This window comes from Morus notabilis, unplaced genomic scaffold, assembly GCF_000414095.1.
Source record: "Morus notabilis unplaced genomic scaffold, ASM41409v2 Scaffold987, whole genome shotgun sequence".
In the NCBI taxonomy this organism is placed as follows: Eukaryota; Viridiplantae; Streptophyta; class Magnoliopsida; order Rosales; family Moraceae; genus Morus; species Morus notabilis.
The window spans coordinates 47196-66523 of NW_010360666.1; the positions used below are offsets into that span (position 1 = coordinate 47196).

At 35.6% G+C, this 19328-nt stretch overlaps 3 protein-coding genes across 3 annotated transcripts in view; 2 read left to right on the forward strand and 1 right to left on the reverse strand.

Moving 5' to 3' along the window:
* Positions 1-841, forward strand: part of LOC21385495 — a 4172-nt gene extending 3331 nt beyond the window's left edge. The window contains exon 6 of the mRNA XM_024164870.1: positions 1-841. Coding sequence (XP_024020638.1) covers positions 1-285 — 285 coding nt within the window. The 3' untranslated portion in view covers positions 286-841.
* A 3609-nt stretch (positions 842-4450) lies between these two features.
* LOC21385496 (transmembrane protein 205) lies at positions 4451-6876 on the reverse strand. The gene is made up of 3 exons (XM_010097001.2): positions 6500-6876; positions 5603-5822; positions 4451-4920 (listed from the first exon to the last, which is right to left on the reverse strand). The coding sequence occupies exons 1-3, from the start codon at positions 6703-6705 to the stop codon at positions 4705-4707; spliced, it is 642 nt and encodes a 213-aa protein (XP_010095303.1). The 5' UTR covers positions 6706-6876; the 3' UTR covers positions 4451-4704.
* Positions 6877-7390: 514 nt separating this feature from the next.
* Positions 7391-13287, forward strand: LOC21385497 (BRCT domain-containing protein At4g02110). Its single transcript, XM_024164871.1, has 10 exons — positions 7391-7573; positions 7688-7777; positions 7981-8085; positions 8413-8514; positions 8625-8709; positions 9019-9088; positions 9210-9254; positions 9413-11947; positions 12087-12303; positions 12596-13287. The coding sequence occupies exons 1-10, from the start codon at positions 7490-7492 to the stop codon at positions 13166-13168; spliced, it is 3906 nt and encodes a 1301-aa protein (XP_024020639.1). The 5' UTR covers positions 7391-7489; the 3' UTR covers positions 13169-13287.
* The last annotated feature ends 6041 nt before the right edge of the window (positions 13288-19328 follow it).

The following is a 19328-nucleotide window of genomic DNA, read 5'->3' on the forward strand; positions in this document are numbered from 1 at the left end:
CGCATTAGGAAGGTCAAGAGAGAGCACCGAAGGAAGGTCTGGTGGCCTCTAGTGGCTCCGCACGGCGTCAACGCTGGCATTGTCATTGGGAGGCCTGTCTCCACGGGAATGAGCAACGTGGGCCAGGAGCAGTTCAACTTCTCTGGCATTGTCCAAAATGGAAAAGAGTCGTTGAAGCGCTTCAGTAGGCTTGTGGCGTCTCAGCACATGCACTTGTTTGTTGTGCTTTTGTTCCCAGCAAGGATGTTGCTCTTGGGGACAAACAGCGTGATTAGTTTTCATTGACCAAGCCTTACTGGATTTTTTATGGCTGGCCAAAAAAGAAAAAAAGAGAGAAAAAAGCAAAAGGAAAGCATATAATGTTTTTCTCCTTAATTTATTGGTGGGACGGTTGTCCAGGTGGAAATTGGAAGGATTTTGGCGGCAGGTTGGTTAAATTGATTCTTTATTCATTCTTTTCCAATGTTAGAAGCAATTAAAGATTGAGATACGACAGTCTAGAAGACTTATTCTTGAGACGAAACGACACTTGAACAGCAAGATATAAAAAAGATTCCCTCCTGTTGTAAATTCACTGGATTATCGTGATTATCCATCTCTATCTCTCTCTCTCTCGGTTTGATTTCCTGAGAGTGATTAGTGTTTTAAGATTTTGAGGAATTGATTTTTCTTTCCCCCTTTGCTTAACGAAATGTGAAACGTCATTAGGGCTTGAAAATGGAGTCTTGATTCTTGCGTGGGGACGTTGGACAGTGTTTGGCACAAAATGGTGATTTTGTGGACTATATTCGGTTGCTTTGTCAAATATCTTACTGTTTCTCTCCAATAATTGGGCAACTGATTTATGTACCTATCGACTTTAAGTAAATATTAATAAGGTTTTTGCTAAACTTGGAAGGTATTTTATAGTGGTTGACACTATCACTATCACACTAATTTTTTTTGCCCTTTTACCTTTATGCGAGATCGTCAAATAAATTTATTAAAAAAGAAAATAAAAAAAAAAGAATAAAAAGAGCCAGACGCTTAATGAAAAGAAAATTAAAAAACAAAAAAAACAAAAAGAGCCAGACCCTTTTTATTCACATGTCAAACTAGGAATGAAGCCGACACAACCATGAGGGCGTCTCAAATCTTTAGTCGTTTTGCGGGTGGTTCATGAAAATCAAGGCTTTCATTAATTTTAATTTTTAATTTTAATTTTACTACAGTTAAAAGTTTTTACAAAAAGTCATATCTAACTTTTTTACTACAGTTAAAAGCTATTACATAAAATTACATATCAGCTCATATTAAAAACTCGAATCGACGGACTGAACGAGGCCTGAACTAAGACCTCGTTCATTTCACAAATTCGAGTTTTCAATTTTAATTTTACAACAGTTAAGAGCTCTTATAAAAAGTCACATTTAACTTTTTTACTACAGTTAAAAACTCTCATATAAAGTTACATATCAGTTCGTATTAAAAATTCAAATCGATAGATTGAACGAGACTCAAAAATAAAGGACAAAATAGACGTCACCGGTCCAAAATGGCTGAGCCCCCCCTAGTGCCTATCCATCCAACAATGCAAAGTTGTGCCTATTACGGATAAAATCTCAGAATCTCAATTCTCCATCTTCCCAATTGAATTATTTAAAATATTTTTTGTTCTTTTTGAAAAATATTCTAGTTCGTAGTCATCATCAAAGGTGGTGGTGTTCAACATCATCGTCTAACTTTTAGTGTTGGAACGATTGACTTATAATATATAGAATTATGTATAATCACGACGTTTCAATGTTAACGAATTTGTGATTGGTTAAATATGTAATATTACGAAATTATATGAATTTGTAATGATGGCTGATGATAATACGTAGAGTTACTTAGCGTTTTGGGATTGTGAATCCCTCGCTTTCGCGGGGCATGAATATGGCTTCTGGTGTCTTCTCTTTTGCTTTTTCAAATGATTGTTTTTATTAATTTTGCTTGTTCTCTTCTTCGCTGGGCTTGAGTTTAGGTGGTGATGGGGAAGTAGAAAAGGCACCAGTAGGACCATTTAGTAGAAGAGGCCAACACAATGAATTGACATAACAGTTGGTTAGTAGTGCCCTTTTATAGGGCGGAACATGTCGATAAAACTAAAAAAAAAAGAAGAAAACAAGAACATAACTTCTTGCACGACCCCGTGTTTTGGATAGTCCACCTCGACTGCCTATCCTTGGCCTTTGGATGATATGAATTCCATGCAAAATCCATCTCATCTTATGTACGCGTTAAGAAAATGAATACTCTTGACTATACGTAATTTCCATATAAGTACTTATTTATCAAGTGATCAAGTAAAACCTGTTAATTTCGTTCTTTTTTTTGTATCTACGCCCTAGCGTCCTCGCACGACGCGTGCGATGAATAATTTAAACAGACTTATTATCATTTTCAAGTTAAGAACTCGTTTAGTAGAGGGAGAAAAGTAAGAGGAGTGAAATGAGTGATGAAAGTTAAAGTTTGAGAATCCGATATTGTCTAACATGAGAGAAAAGATGATGAAATAAATGTTGACTTAAAATCTTTCAAAAAAAAAAAAAAAAGAGTTCAATTTTAGGGTTCATTTATTTCTTATATTTAAACTCAAATTATTAATTCGTCTACAGTGTTTTCCTATCACAAAAAATTTGAATTTTAAACATCAGAATCAAGAACATTGTTTAAGTATACATTCTAAACGTGTCATTAATCTCTTCATACTCTAAATATGGAGAGATTGGTGAGATTAAGAGGGAATTCAAACTAAACTCAATAAATAATAATAAAAAAAATCATCGCCATCCTTCACACAGGGTAACATTGTTAATAACGTAAGAAAACCAACTTGAATACAAAGACGCTAGCTTGTGCTTTGAAGGATATAATAGGTTGCTTAACTTGTACACAACACGAGATCCTAAACCGCCACCAATATTGATTCTCTAGCTCGTGTCCGAATGGTAGGCAAATTTTTTTTATTTGGTAGAGTCGAATTTATGGATTGAAAATCCTTATAGTTTTGCTGATCAATTAAGGATTGAAAAAATATAAAATATATTATTGAAAAGATATGAATTTAGACTTTTACCTTTACTCTTTATAAATACTTCTTTATAACTAAAAAAGTTATGAATTAAAAATAAAATGTAAAAATCTTAATCTATACACTTTTAGATACACTTTTAAAAGAGCATTTGTCAAATTACCCTTAAGGATTTTCGAATGTGTGACCGAGCAAAGGATTTTTTTGGGCCGAATCAAAACTTCGATTGGAGAAGACAATTGACCAGTGAATCTCAGCCCATTAAGTTATCATTGATTTTCACAAGAGAAAATTGCAAAAACTAACCCCTAAATATATCCTTATGAAATTCTATTGATTTGTTGTGATAGACTACCCCTTTAATAATAATCTGTCAAATTATAAATAGTAATCTATTAAATTACACCCACCGCTGGTGATCAGAGACTCGCCGCCCGCGACCGAAAACCCACCACCAGCATAATTTGTTAAATTTTAAATAATAATCTGTCAAATTACTTACACTAAAAAGCAAAATTCAATAGCTAATATGGAGACTTAGGGGATGTTTAGTTGGAGGATTCAAACCATGATTTGAATCATGGTTCATGGTTCGCTACAATATTTTCTCTCATAAAAAATACACGTAAATAAAAAATAGTTCTAATCACCTTATTCTAATCCATGAACCAAACGTCTCCTCAAAAATCCTTAATGATACAATTTTAAGAGGTATTTATCAAAATTATCCTTTACCTGGCTACACCAATTGCGACTCCAAGACCGAAAATGACTTCGACCCAAATGCTAAAAATATGAGAGAAAGAGGGAAATAGGCCAAGACTTGAGATGAATTACAATTAATAGGCCAATAGTTTACATAAGTTAATAAATAGACCAAATTACTGTTTTCGTTCATAACTTATCTAGTTATAAACTATAACTTGACAAATTATTATTCATAATTGTCCATAACTTGTCTGACTATAAACTATAACTTGACAAGTTTGTCCATAACTTATCTGATTATAAACCATAACTTGACAAGTTATGACCTATTAATTTCTATAACTAAAAATTGACCTATATACTTTCTTAAACTTTTCATATTGGCCTATTTTCTACTATTTCCCTAAAAATATCACAGGACATAAGTGATGACATACATTGCACAACATCTCAGTTTTGTCTTTATCCGCCAGAAATATGAAATATCACTAACTGATTTATGGCCCATAATCAAGCAATAATCTTGTGTTTGGACTGCTCAATGAAATATTGTGCACAAAAAACGAAGGAAAACAAGTCAACCGATATTTCGAACCAAAAAACAAGCCATTGTATCACGGGCGTATATTTTAACTGCTCATTGAAGTAGGTGTTGGTGCATTAATCCTTTAAGAACAAACTCCAACGTAAAATCTTAAGATTTTTACTCTTCCATATTAAGCATTAACCATACAATTCATTTGCACAAAATAAACAACAGTTTATCAATATACAAGTCACCAAAAAGCAGCTATATTTTTTGGATTATAAAGTTCGATCGGAATACAACTAGATAGAAAAATTGACAAGTATCTTTTCCATGAGAGGTCTTTGCTTAATCAGTTTTATATCCGTAGAGCAAACAACTTCTTCCCAAGTAAAGGAAATTGAAGCCTTTTTTATTAGAGATTAATTTTACCAGCCAAGTACCATGAGTGCATGGCAAGGCTACCAAACGACATGATATTAGCAAGAGAGGACAACCCATGAATCATCCCAAATTTCTTATTCATGGCAGCAAGCTTTGGATTTACCTTTGCAACTTCCACATTCTTTGACCACCCAATTTCATCCCCAATGTTCTGTTCTCTCTCCACCTTATGCCTTTGCTTCATCATCTGCACAACAGAAGGAAGACACATATCATGTGAATAATCACAAACAACAAATAATAAATACATGGTAATTTGAAATCTGCACAAAGCTATGCATAAAAAATTCAATTTCTCATTTGGCTCTCAGTAACATGTCAAAACATCAACACCCCTAAACATAGTTCTTCTGTATGACACGTCTCATTTGGCTGTTAATAACAATGTCAAAAAGTTGTGCATCAACACCCCTAGTTCTTGTGCATGACATGTTCCTTCAAACAACATGTCACACACAAGAACTAGGAATATATAGAGAAAAAAAGTTGTCGATAGTCATATTGCTTTTTTATTTTATTTTCTTTTTTTGATCACAGGAATCTCCCGAGCCAGAAACTCGAGCCCTCTGCCAAATCCCACAATCTTTAGAAGGCAGGAAACTATGGCATTTGTCATGTGACTAGAAACACACAACAGTTCAAGAAATTTGCACACAAAATCATTAATCAGTCCTAAGCTATGACTGAAAAGTACACTTTTCAAGTGTTAAAAACATCAACACGCAAGAATTAGGTGCATTAAAAAAAAAAAAAAAAAAAAAAAAAAAAAAAAAAATTTTAAAAAAAGTTTTTCAAAACCAAAAAAATAGGTGCATTAAAAAAAAAAAAAAAAAAAAAAAGAAAGAACAAGAGATTTAAGAAAAGTTGACCTCAATAGTCATGGGTGTGAAGACAAACAAATTTGCTAGATTGAAGGCGAAGGCAGAGAGCAAAAAGCCAAGCTGGTACTTCTCAGCAGTGTCTGAGGACTTCCATGGATGCAGATACCCAAACGATGCCACTGATATCGCGCAGCAGACACCCACCATTGAGAAGTATGCAGGAAACATTTTGCTTTGCAGATTACCAAATTGATGCCTTGGAAGATTCCTAAATTTTGTCACAAGGAGAAATTTTCAGGTCAGATAAATTCACAAAAGTGTCCCTTACGTGATTGAGATACTAATGCAGTATAAGAAATTAAAAAAGCTAAAATCTGAATCGGCTTAATTTTTTTGGAATTGGCAGAACTAAAATTTGATTTCTTTACAAGCTTTATCCTTGGAAGATTTTCAGAAACCAAACGAAACTTTAAATTTTCTATATATTCTCCTCAATTTTAGTTTCTTTTGGGAGCAAAAAGTCATTCCAAATAATTCTCGGTAGAACATTTTAGGACAGCATGGAATCGGGGGGGAAAAAAAAGAAAAGCAACTTCTTTTTAGTTTGCAATTGATTTTGTTCAATTTCTCATCAACCAAACACACCGTAACTAAAATTCATGGAAAGGAGAAAACTTGCATCGTTTAACCACGAGAATTTTCAAGAAAATAACAGGAAAAAAAAAAATCTTTTACTTAAAGTCACTTGAGAAATGAGGGTTGCGAGCCAAAAACTATCCGAAACAATTCCCCGTCATAAAATCACACTTCCCTCACTCCAGTTTCACATTCTTCTAAAAACAAGAACACAAACGAATCCATAAAAAATGAAACTTGTATTTCGCTGTATTTAATTCTCAACAACCAAACAGAGCAAAACCAAAATTGTGGGAAAATAGTGCGTACTTGAACAGGATGATACCGCCGATGAAGGTGACCCAGAGAGCGGCGCCCCAGGCGGTGGAGAAGCTAAGCAGATGAGCCAGTTTGAGGTAGGTGGAGAGTTTCGGAGAATTGAGACCGTCCGATTTCGATCCAAAGGTCTCCGGTGAGAATATCACTCCCACAGCCAAAAAAACCACCGCCGTCAGAAACCGAGTTAGCCAACCCATCGCTCCACCGAATCTCTTCTCTCTCCCTCTGATTCTGGAGATTTTGGAAGGGGAAATCAAAGAAAAACAAGCTTTCAGAGAAGAGTTGGTTTTTTTATTACGCGGGCTTATCTACCCAGTACTATCCTGTTCCTTCCTTGTTCTTGTTCTTCTTTGATTTTTTATTCCTCTTATGACTTCACTAAAATGCCACTGCTCTATTTTGTTATTTACGTCCAAGATTCCCACAATCTCAACGTGGCTCGTAATAAAGATGTCGTTTCTTGTCCTTCCAAACTTTTTTCATTTTTATTTTTTTGTCAGCTTTGCCGGCGCCTTCGAGGCTTCACGAGGGTAAGAATTACAGCCCTCTTCTAGAAGCCTCCATTCACAAATGGGCTCTTAACAGACAGCCCAAAAGGTTATCTACTACGGCCCAAATAGTGCTCTGGACCTGTTGTGACGCCAGGCCCATTTTTAACAGCATCAGACTGGTCATGTGTCGCAGATCCGACTTCCACGTGGAAGCAAATTGTCCGACCATGCTTTTTGGCTCTCCCGCCTATGCATTAAAGTCAAAAAATTTGAAGGAAATAAGAATTTTCCCTCCTTTTTTTTTCCTCTTTTACCCCCCCAAAACCGACTCTTCCCCAGCAAGTTTCAGCACACAAACAGTAAACCCATTTTCTTATTTCTCAGTGTTCAGATTCATCACAAATCTTCCTTAAACCTGTAAATTTCTTCGCAAAGTCACGTTTTTGGTTCTTCGATTATTATTTCTTCTCGAAAAAGAAATTTCGAGTCGATGTTTGAAACCAATCACTCGGCGAAGCCATTTATCGGCGTCCGTTTCGTCCTCAGTGGATTCGATCTCCCTAATGAGCAGAAGGTCCTTTAATATCTTACTCTGATCGATTTTTATGTTTTTTTTTTTTAATGATTTTGGGAAAAAAATAGTACATATTGCAGTTATTGTTTATTTTTTGTTAATTGAAATGTGTAGGTTCGATCCAAGCTAGTAGAAGGAGGTGGAGTTGATGCCGGTCAGTATAGCAAAAATTGCACACACGTGATTGTGGATAACATTGTTTATGTACGTCCCAATTTAATTCTTTTCCTCTTTTAATGTGAATTTAGCTTTCAGCTTTTTTTTATTTTTTTTTTAAATTTTAGTGACTTGTTTTGTGTCTTCTAGAAATTATGGGGGGAATTTGAAACAATTTTAGCTTCTACACAAGTTTCATTGGTGAATTTTATTGCTTACAACGTTGTTTTTGGATTTTGTTTATTGTACAGGATGACCCCTTATGTGTTACTGCTCGAAGGGACTGCAAAACGCTTGTGACGGGTTTATGGGTTGATCATAGTTTTGACATTGGAATGCCCGTTGATGCCACTTCGGTGGGTCCCACCTCCTTTGTTTAGCTTATAATTATTTGGTCTATCTCTAGTGCCATTGTTGCTTGACGGATTCTAATCTTTTCCCACCACTTTTTTCAGCTTAATGTAACATTGAATTTCCTTACTTAAAATGATCTGTGGTATATTGTTTTACATTGTGCAGCATCTATGGCGTGGTTTTTTTTTTTTGTTTTCTGTTTTTTTTTTTTTTTTTGGTATTTACTATGTTACTCTTTTGCGGAAGATATGTTGTTGGGTCTTTGCTTTGTCCCTGCAATCATTTCTTTTGGGTATCAAATTAGGTGATCATATTAGGTTTTTGGACAGATTATGTACCGACCACTCAGAGATTTGAATGGTATTCCTGGCGCTAAAGGTTTGATCATGTGCTTGACTGGATATCAACGACAAGACAGAGATGACATAATGGTATGTATCTAAGTTTTGTTTTTATTTTTTATTCTCTCTTTTCCTTTCTCACTGGAATTTCTCTAATTACTGTATTATTTCCACTTGTTCATTTCTATGTTCTTTTTTAGACAATGGTTGGCTTGATGGGCGCACAGTTTTCAAAACCTCTGGTGGCAACCAAAGTAACTCATCTCATTTGCTACAAATTTGAGGGTATTTCTTTTCTTACCTTAGTTTGAATTTAAATGGTTTTACTCATGGTGTTAAGCATTTCTTTTATTTGTCTCCTTAAAGTTCTCATTGTTTTTCCGATTTTGTTGTCACCAAATTTTCCTATGAGTGTCTTATAGAAGAAAAAGGAAAAAAAGGTTCTGTTTTGAAACCAATTTTCAACACAAGAGATGAGAGGACACAGGCACATCACACATTTTCATCTCTACTTTTTATGGGATGCATTTGTGTTGTCTTACACCAGCACATACTTGGGTAGCATTAATAACTTTACGGGTTTTGTTTATCTAGGAGAAAAATATGATCTTGCCAAGAAATTACCAAAGGTAAAGCTTGTCAATCATCGTTGGCTAGAAGATTGGTAAGTCTTTGTTCGTCCATTGACAAAGAAACATTTTGCTCATAATGTCTGAAAACAGTCCAGCTTCCTTTAATTAAACTCGTCTACTTTTTTCATCCCTCTTTTTGTTATTATCATGCAGTTTAAGGGATTGGGAAATTCTTCCGGAAGATAATTATAATAGGAGGTAACGTATAATTTCAGATATTAGTTTTCTCTATGCGTTGCACGTTTACAAGTATTACTTTGGGCTATTGCATCTCTCTAATTAGTTACATTGGCAGCACAAAAAAATTATCAATTAGTTACTGCATGTACTTTTGTATTTACATTCTTTCTCTCCAGTTCCTATGCAATGGAGATGATGGAAGCTGAGGCCAAGGATTCTGAAGAAGAGGCTGAAGATACATCTGTTAAGCAGATGGAGGGAAACATGCACAGGAGTCCTATTTTAAAATCTGGCTATCTGGAGCCACGTAAATCACCAAAATTGGTTGTGGAGACGTCAAATATTCTGCCAGAGTCAGCATTGTCCAAGGATCCTTATATCGATAACACCAAGAGCAGGGTGTCAGGACCTAGTATTGAGAATAAATCTGATCAGGCCTCGAGTTTCAATGAATTTCCCTTTTCCAAGGCTCTTGACTATCGGGATGCTGGTGGCGTTGAGGCGACAACTTATAACAAGATGCCTGATCCTCATTGCCGAACGCCCATCTCTAAGAATGCAACAAATGACTTGACATCTAGTTCTTGGATTGCTGAAAGGCCTCCTCATTCTGAAGGGAAGTTCAGTGCTGTAAGTTATCAAAGGAAAACACCGAGGAGATTAGGAGAATTGTCAAGAAATGGATTCGCCTTGGATAATGAACCAATGGGTAAACTCGAATCTGATGACCTTTCATCTTCTTTGTCCAAGGCGGAACATTCAAAGGATAGAATTGGCTCGGATTCTGTGGCTGCTCTACCAAAAAATATTTATTTACAATTTGGAGAAAAGCCAACTGGTTTTTCGCCTTGGAAAAGGGCGCTGGCTGGTTCTTTTCCTAGTCCCAATTTGCAAAAGAATGATGATGCTAGGCCATGCATTAGGAGGAGTCCATCCCCAAGTGATAAAATTCTCGAAGCGCAAGCAACATCTTTCTATGATGGCTTGCCTGAAACTAACGTTATCCGATCAGCCCTTTCTAATATGTATTCTGTAAATGATTGTGCCGATGTGAACTCTGCATTGGACTCACGCTGTACTGATGTAATAACCCGGTCTCCTATTTTCACTAAGCCATCTCCACGTGAGTTACCTTTCTCCAGAGCGATGCTGTCAGAGTTCAAACAACAGGATAATGGGAATGAGAATACATCTATATCTCCTAGGAGATTAAAAATCTCCTCATCTAGTGTTTCTGAATTCAGTGAATTTGATGTTGGGAATTCTACACATGCGGCTGCTGGCATGAGGGAACCTCAGAACCAACAGCCGGATGGTAAGGGTTCATCGGCAAGTAAGAGAGATTCAATGACCAACTCCAATGGCCCTTCTAGTTCGAGCTTTGTAGGAAATGATAACTCAGCTACTAAACTGCTCAGAAAAACGATGGTTGCCAAGAAGACTCTTGGTTCTGGACCTAAGTTAGGTTCTACCGCTAATAAAAAGGGTTCCATCTACTCAGGCAAAAAAAGTGTACAACAAAATGATGCTCCAGTTTGTTTGAGTGGAGAAAACAATGAGAAATACGCTCATGCCATGAAGCCAGAACTATGTTCTACAATTGTTAGCAATGATGGACCAAGAAATGAGGAGACAATAGCCGCAAACAAGCCTGAAGATATTGCAGTGCACAGAACAGGATCCCTGGATGATGAAACGGAAACTCCAGAGGAAAATATTGAGCAAGTGTTGGAGGATGCAACTTTTAAGAAAGAAAGTGTTGCTCCATTTGAATTAATTGGAAAATCTGATATTTTGAGGGAAAATGAATCAACAGGACTACATCATTTGTTTAATGATGCCTCTGCCAGTACTCATGCAGTGGCCCCTGAAGAAGGCAGGGGAGGAAATGCATCAGAAAATGCAGTGGACGGCAGTATTTCTGCTATGGCCGAGCCAAGCTCAAAAGTTGATGGTTTGACAAGGAAAAGGCAGAAGGGAAAAACAGGCGCTGTAGGTAAATCTATGACAAAGAAAGTTGATGATGCCAAGGAGGTAATGAAATCTAAGGAACTTGTAGAAGAAGCTAACGCATCAGAAGATGCAGTGGACGGCAATATTTCTGCTATGGCCGAGACAAGCTCAAAGGGTGAAGGTTTAGAAAGGAAAAGGCAAAAGGGGAAAACAGGCGCTGTAGGTCAATCTAAGATGAAGAAAGCTGAAGATGTCAAGGAGGTAATAAAGTCTAAGGAACGTGTAGAAGAAACTAACGACATCGATGGGATAAAAGAGGTGGAAAACGAGAAGAGAGCAGTAACATGTCCTGTAGCAAAATCAAAGCACCGTAATGTATCGAAAAAGAAGTTACAAAAGTCAGCTGAAGAAGAGAAGGAGAACAAGCCAATCGATCTTGGGACTGAAAACAGAAGTGAAGCCAAAAGGTTTGCAGAAAAGCAAGCTGTATCACCCAACGTTGAGCAAACTTCTGCTAAGTTTGGTGCTAATTCTTCAAGGCAAGTAGTAGGAGTTACGAACAAAGCTTTACCCGAACCTGCATGTTTTATTTTAAGTGGTCATCGACTTCAAAGAAAGGAGTTTCAGAAAGTTATCAGGCGTTTAAATGGAAGATTTTGCCGCGATTCTCATCAGTGGTCTTACCAGGCAACACACTTTATTGCTCCGTGTCCAATCCGCAGGACAGAGAAGTTTTTTGCTGCCGCAGCATCTGGCAGGTAAAATTCTCAACTAGTTTTATCAATGCTTCACAGTTGACATGCTAATTAAAAGTATATAATCCCTCAAATGATTCTGTTTAGATATTCTATACTTGCTTACAGGCTGAATTCTAAATCAACTCTCGCCTGACTGCAGATGGATTCTTAAGACCGATTATTTGGCAGCTAGTAATTCGGCGGGAAAGTTCATAGGGGAGGAGCCTTATGAATGGTACAAGAATGGCCTCAGCGAAGACGGTGCAATTAATTTGGAGGCACCTAGAAAATGGCGTCTATTAAGGGAGAGAACTGGTCATGGTGCTTTTCATGGGATGCGCGTCATCGTATATGGTGAATGCATGGCGCCACCTTTGGTACGTTTTGAACTTTATTCTGTGTTAGGAATTTCAGTCTGGTATTGTGTGTTTTTAAGCGCAAGTATATTACAATCATATTTGCACACAAAAAAAAAAAAAAAAAAAAAGGCAAATGCAATTCAATGTGATTTTATAAAATATAACAGTTAATAACTACACAATTATATATAAGGTATTTTTTTCCTTATCTTATCATTGAATTCTCCTAATAAAATATCTGCTCAGACCTTTGTTCAAAACCCGAAAAGTTGTTAGTGATTTGTTCTCATCTCTCATTGGCATGAAATAGGATACTCTCAAGCGTGTAGTGAAGGCAGGAGATGGAACCATATTAGCCACATCTCCGCCGTACACTCGCTTCCTTGACTCCGGTGTTGACTTTGCAATTGTCGTCCCGGGCATGCCACGCGTTGATGTGTGGGTCCAAGAGTTCTTGAAGCACGAGATACCTTGCGTGGTAGCTGATTACTTGGTGGAGTATGTGTGCAAGCCCGGGTACTCCCTAGAGAAACATGTGCTATACAACAGCCACGCATGGGCCGATAAGTCATTAGTGAGGCTGCAGGCGAGAGCCGAGGAGGTTGTCACGGACTTGATCCCTCCGGAGGATCACGGCTCCGATGACGTGTCATGCAAGGTTTGTGGGTGCCGTGATAGAGGAGAGGTGATGTTGATATGTGGTGATGAAAGTGGTTCCACTGGCTGTGGGGTTGGTTGCCATATTGATTGTTGTGATCCTCCCTTTGAAGATATTCCTGAGGACGACTGGTTTTGCTCCGAGTGTAGTGATAGAAGAAGCAAAAGCAGCGAGACTCCTTCCAAGAGAAGGAAAAAGGGGACGTCTTCTGTGAAGTGCAAGTGAATTTCTCATTCTTGTAACTCGTACGCTGGAACTTTCCTCCCCCCCACCCTAGTGAATTGCATCTCCTGATATTTGTACATTTTCTTTGGTCGTTCGTGGTCTATTTTATTGGTTTATGGAAAAACAACATTGTTTATTTTAGAAAATAATGACAATTTTGTTTTTTTTAATGATAATGTAACTGAAGTCTGATGTTGTAAAAAGCTTTTAGTTGACCTTTTTGTTCCCAAGAATTATCTCGGAGGACTAGTGTTCAAATATCCTACTTATATAGAAGGATTTATGGGACGCCATTTTATAATGGAATAAAAAGATGAAAATGCATTATTTCCATTTCACCTCTTAATTCTCTAACGTAATAGACAAGGCGAAATTGTTATGAAAATCATATTTATTTTGTTAATGGGTTGGTTTGCTCGGACTGGTGAACAACAGTAGGTCATGACATAATACTATGCACAGGAATTAGAGGAGTACAATTGGTATTTGAATATATATTTAGATTAATTAATACAGGGATCATACTTATGAGGGAATTGTAACAATGTGCTATATAATTTTGAAAATTTAAGCGGTCATACAAAGAAATTCAAAGGTACTCAGCCTCTTAACGGGCCAGCTAAATAGGATCTTTAGCAGAAATAATTTTGATAAATACTCTTTAAAAATATACAGATCAAGATTTTTAATTTTTTACTCTTATGTTTGGTAGAGAAATTCATTCCCTGATTCGAATCATGATTCATGATTCGCCACAGTATTTTCTCTCATAAAAAATTAACGTAAATAAAAAATAATTCAAATTACATAATTTAAATCCTCCAACTAAATATTTTATCTTTTTAGTTAAATAATTACACTAATAAAGTAAATGTAAAAATTCAGATTCATATCATCTCAGGAGTCCAATTTTTACTCTAAGGGGTAAGGAGGCCGTACGAAGCCCAATATGACATAGTTGGGGTTAAACTTGTCATAGGACAGCCGTGTTTTGGGACCCACCCACAGAGGATGGACTCATATTTCAGAAAGTCCGGATTTGAGCAGTTGACCCGTTTTCAGACAGGACGTTATAGGCCTCGTTCAAGTTCAAGTCTAGTATTGCTGTAAATTATGGCCCGTTTAGTTCGCTGATGCGAGTTGAGATATAATTTTATGTGAGTTTTTTACTGTAGTAAAAAAGTTAGATTTGATTGTTTGTGAGAGCTTTTTACTATAGCAAAACTCGAATTCTAAACTCGAATCAGCGAAATGAACGAGGCCTATATGTATTTGTTTCTTGTAATCAATTTGAGCTGGAGAGAATTGAAAAAATAATATATATATATATATATATATTATTGAGAGAGAGTGTTAATTCAATGTAAGTTTTAGACCTTTAAGTTTGAGTCGAAATAAAAGGGCCGACTCAAAAGAAGCCTGTCACTGTTGACTGAGGCTTAGAACCTTTGGGTTGAGATACAAAGCTCAAAATCCGGTCCGGCCCAAAGACCCTTTATTTTAGAAATTTCTTGAAAATACATTATAAAATTTCAGGCAAGACCGGCTTTATTGGGTTTTAGGGTCACGTTGGACCAACCCTCTTCACTTTAAGTAAGCCCGGCTCAACTTGAAATTTTCATTCAGACTGTCAAGTTTGAACCCGGCGGCCCAAACTTTCACTTCTAGTAAGCTTGTATTTCTTAAAACTAAGGGCCCGTTTGTTTTACAAATTCAAACCGATGATTCTTATTTTACTATAATATTTTTCTCTCATAAAAAAAATTCCCGTAAATAATTCTCTTACAAAATTTGAATTAAAAATCAAAATCACCGAGGAATTAGGCCACAAATAAATAAAAAGTTTCCCACATTATCTTCATTCCCAATGATTGCTTTTTAATGAAATTCTAGGTGATGATCCACTGATGTTCTAATGAACCCTAATTGAGGGAGGATTGAAAACTCAAAATAGATATATTTGTCTGGATTACATTTTTCAAAATTCTTCTACTGTTTCCAGTTTGATAAGAGAGAGGGAGAGAGGGGATAAATTCTTACGAGGACTGATACGCATTCGGTGTTTCTGCATGGAAGCCAGAGGTTACGTGTGGTACTACTTTTGAATGTATGACCCCCCAACTCCCAAGTACTATACTTTTGGTTGGTGTGCGTCAATCATAATAATTTCTTCTTTCTCTCATTTCCCGAGGGCTGAAATACTTTTATCATAATAATATATAATTTCATTTTTGTTCTCTAAATTTTTGGCTTCATTAGGCTCAGATCGTGCTCCTGGGTAATACAATACAAAACTATGCTCACACATATTTTACCTCTGCCTCCCCATCTTCGTGGGTAGTTAAACACTCATTGTGTTCGTTTATTTGAGTTTTTAATTTAAATTAAAATATAATTTTATGTAAAAATTATTTATTATAATAAAAGAATTAAATATAATTATTTTTGAGACTTTTTTACTATAATAAAACTCAAATTTAAACTTCAATCGTGTACTTTCTTTTAAAAAAAAAGAAAAAAAAACTCCAACCGCGTACCCTTTAGTGCACAACTCTTCTTATATATATAAAAGTTTTTTACTGTAGAAAAACTCAAATTCTAAACTCAAATCAGCGAAGTGAACGGGATTCAGTCTTCTAATATGGTTCCTTGGCAATAAATTATACAATGATCATGCTTTTTAATCATTTGTATGCATTCGCATTTGTAATTAGTATACATAAGATTTATGTCACTGATCATATATATAAATAAAACATATTTGAAAGTATATATAGAGTTTGTTTAGTTCGCTGATTCGAGTTTTTAATTTGAGTTTATATGTGATTTTATGAGAGAGTTTTTTACTGTAATAAAAAATTTTAATATGACTATTTCTGAGAGTTTTTTACTGTAACAAAACTCGAATCGGTTAAATAAACGGAACCATATAAACTCGACTAAGGGGATGTTTGGATAGATGATTCAAACCATGATTTGAATCATAATTTATGATTCGCTACAGTATTTTTTCTCAAAAAAATATACATAAATTAAAAATAATTTTAATTCATGAACCGAACTCCTAAAACTCTTTATATTAATGCTTTTAGTTCCCACATCGTTCGTATTTGACGCAAAAAAAAAACATTAAAAATGACTGTTTTATGGCGAGAATTAGTCTAAAAGATCTCATTTAGCACGTTATGGGTACCAAAGTCGGAACGGCCATAATTCAAAATAAGCACATATTCTTTGTACCCTTCTCGTGTTTTTACTCAAGATCGTATAAACAGATAACGTGAACAGAATTTGTCAGAAATTTCTTACATTATAAAACCCAATAAGCTTTTAAGAAAAGCCATTTATAAGCCATCAAAATTGAAAACAATGAAAGAGCAGAGATGGAGAGAGAGAGAGAGAGAGGCACATGATAGCATCACATGCTGTCACTGACATCATCATAACTGGCCACGACTAAACCCTCTTTTCAATGTTCCCAACATTCAAACATCACGTGTTTATATTCCCCAATCCCCCCTCTCTTACTCCACCGTGTCACCGGACTTACTTCTTAACCCCCGCATTCTCCTCTCTAATCGCTCACGAAGCCACACAAAGTGAGGGGTATTACGGTAATCACAAGACCGGAATAATTGTACAAGTGCTTATAAACTCAAAACAGCGATTTGTGGATCGAAGTTTAAAAAGAACAGTACTAGAAAATTATTAAAAAAACAACCAAAAACAAAAAAAAAGTGTTGGGAGATGTTCTAAAGCCCCTCTGACTATGGAATAGAATAAAGAAGAGGAATTTAAAAGATGAAAAAATAGTGCCCCTCGTGAGAAACAATACTATACCCACCTTTTCTTTCGCCACAAGAAAATAAAATATGCCTGCAAAATGGTGCGACTATATTATAGATATATAAGGCCTATGAGCCTATTAGAAAGACCTTAACATATAACATAATATTTAAGTAAGTGTCAGAGGAGTCCACTAAGAATTACTCCAAAACAAGGCTGTCTTTAGTTCATCCTCCTTCCTGATCACAGTTTATAAAATGATAAAAATTGAAGATATGGCAAGCCATGTTTTTGCACTTTGCATCACACAAAATTAATTTATGGTTTTTTTTTTTTTTTTTTATTTTCACAATTCAAAATCCTGCCCATATATGTTTTATTTATATAATTCATGTGTAGTCACGCAAAGTGTATTACACTGTGGATCCAGCCACTGGCCACTCAATTTTAAGGTTGGAACTCTTTCAGAAACTCAGACAAGAAGTAATAAATTCAACGAGGGGTTTTCTTGTGAAAGTGGACTTTGAGGCAGATATGGAAGTGGGTGGTCATAATTAGAACATGGCGTGTTTTGGCATTTCTTGTTTGAGGGTCATATGTGGCCACACAATTACGTCCTTGTTATGGGCACAAAATGTATGTTTAGGAAATTAAAGCCAAGAAATTATTGACATATTTGCCTCGTGGACTTCTAATTAAATAGCAAAGCAACTAGTCATTCAGCTTTTGACAACTCCCAAAGAAAGGTCAGTATGCAACTTGAAAACCCAATTGTGACAGCTGCGTGTCAAAATGTATGCACTTCTAACCAATCATATGTGGCAGCATTAGTGAAAAGAACCAATAATTTTTTTTTTTTTTGGATAAGAGAACTATTTATCAGTTTCATCCAAAGCAAATTGATTAGATTAAGTATAAGCTTTAGATTAAGGATAATTTAAAACTGAAGATGGTAGCAAAGTGAGTTTGATTTTCTTGTAAGGGATCTTAAGGAGGAGGAAAGTGGTTATAATTGTTGAGTTGCTTGGAAGGACAAAAGCCAAAAGCTGATTCTTTGGGATAAAAAGTGGCTAAAATCACTTGAAGGGAAAGGAATAGAAAATGGAATGTACAAAGGCAACCATGAAGTACGGAAACAGTTAGCATCCCTTTGATCTTGATTAAAACTGAAGAAACAATCTTTTAAAAACAAAAACAAAAAAAATTACTCCAAAATTTTTTAGACCCAAGTTTGTCAGTTATCTTATCTTACATGGCTAGTTAATTTAAAAATCAACATAGGATTCGTGTTCCTCATCCCATGTATCATGTGCTTCTTATGTCTGTGGAAAACAAAATAGAACCTTTTTTTTTTTTTTTTTTTGAGGGGACCTCTGTATTGATTTAAGCCTCAATAAATGACTAAAAATTTGCTCATCTGCTCAATGATACTGCATTAAATACATATCAGCTTCCATTAACGGCTGAGGTTACAGAATTTATAACGTCCTGATCGTAAAAACAAACTCTGTTTTGGCAACATTAATAGTTTACTTTATCCCTCCTTCTGGCAAAGTGCAAAACAGTGTTCGAAAGAAATAATGGTGCCACCTTTTTATGGGGCAGCAAATTGAAGGGTCTTTTCTTCACTTCGAAAAGAAGCCACTGCCCAAGATCATAAGCAGCTAAAGCTACCTCTGTTGCGCTTGGGGGGTTGGAAACCTCATTGATTCCCAACAACTTTCTTAAAATTTCTTTCACATAAACGGATATGCACATATTTATGTGATTTTTCCAACCCCATTTCTCTCCTAATTGTACACGAAATTGCCTTACTTTATTCCCAAAATTAGTCCAATCATTTTTTTCTAATGAGTATAGAAGGGAGCATTCGTGTCATCTCACCCTATATTCATTGTCTTAACAAATATTGAAGTCCATCAATAAAACTAATAAGATGCTTGTTTTAAGAAATCGTTTCTGATTTCGAATCATAATTTTTAATTCTCTATAGTATTTTTTTCTCATAAAAAATTAAAAATTTTAAAAATTAAAATTATAAATCATAATTTTAAATTCATGAACCCAACCAATCGTCCTAATTTTATAACCCGTTTGGTTCATAGATTAGAATCATGAGATTACAACTATTTTTGATTTACGTGTATTTTTTTATGAGAGAAAATATTGTAACGAATTATAAACTATAATTTGAATTAAAGAACGAATTCTCTAACCAAACCGACTCCGATTCTATCGGAAAGATAACAACTCACTTCTCTCACATTGTCAGAGATTCGACGTTGCACTGCTTATTGATTAGGTTGATTGGGCAAGACCTCTAATTTAAGGTTATCAAATATAAAACCTAATGCATCTAAAAAAAAAAAAAAAA

Bases quoted from the DNA above. Each gene is read 5' to 3' on its own strand.
- LOC21385497 (XM_024164871.1), top strand. From the start codon at position 7,490: ATGTTTGAAACCAATCACTCGGCGAAGCCATTTATCGGCGTCCGTTTC. The intron at 9,089-9,209 runs GTAAGTCTTTGT...ATTATCATGCAG, and splicing joins CATCGTTGGCTAGAAGATTG to TTTAAGGGATTGGGAAATTC. The intron at 9,255-9,412 runs GTAACGTATAAT...CTTTCTCTCCAG, and splicing joins GAAGATAATTATAATAGGAG to TTCCTATGCAATGGAGATGA.
- LOC21385496 (XM_010097001.2), bottom strand. From the start codon at position 6,705: ATGGGTTGGCTAACTCGGTTTCTGACGGCGGTGGTTTTTTTGGCTGTG. The intron at 5,823-6,499 runs GTACGCACTATT...GACAAAATTTAG, and splicing joins GGCGGTATCATCCTGTTCAA to GAATCTTCCAAGGCATCAAT. The intron at 4,921-5,602 runs GTCAACTTTTCT...TCTGTTGTGCAG, and splicing joins TCACACCCATGACTATTGAG to ATGATGAAGCAAAGGCATAA.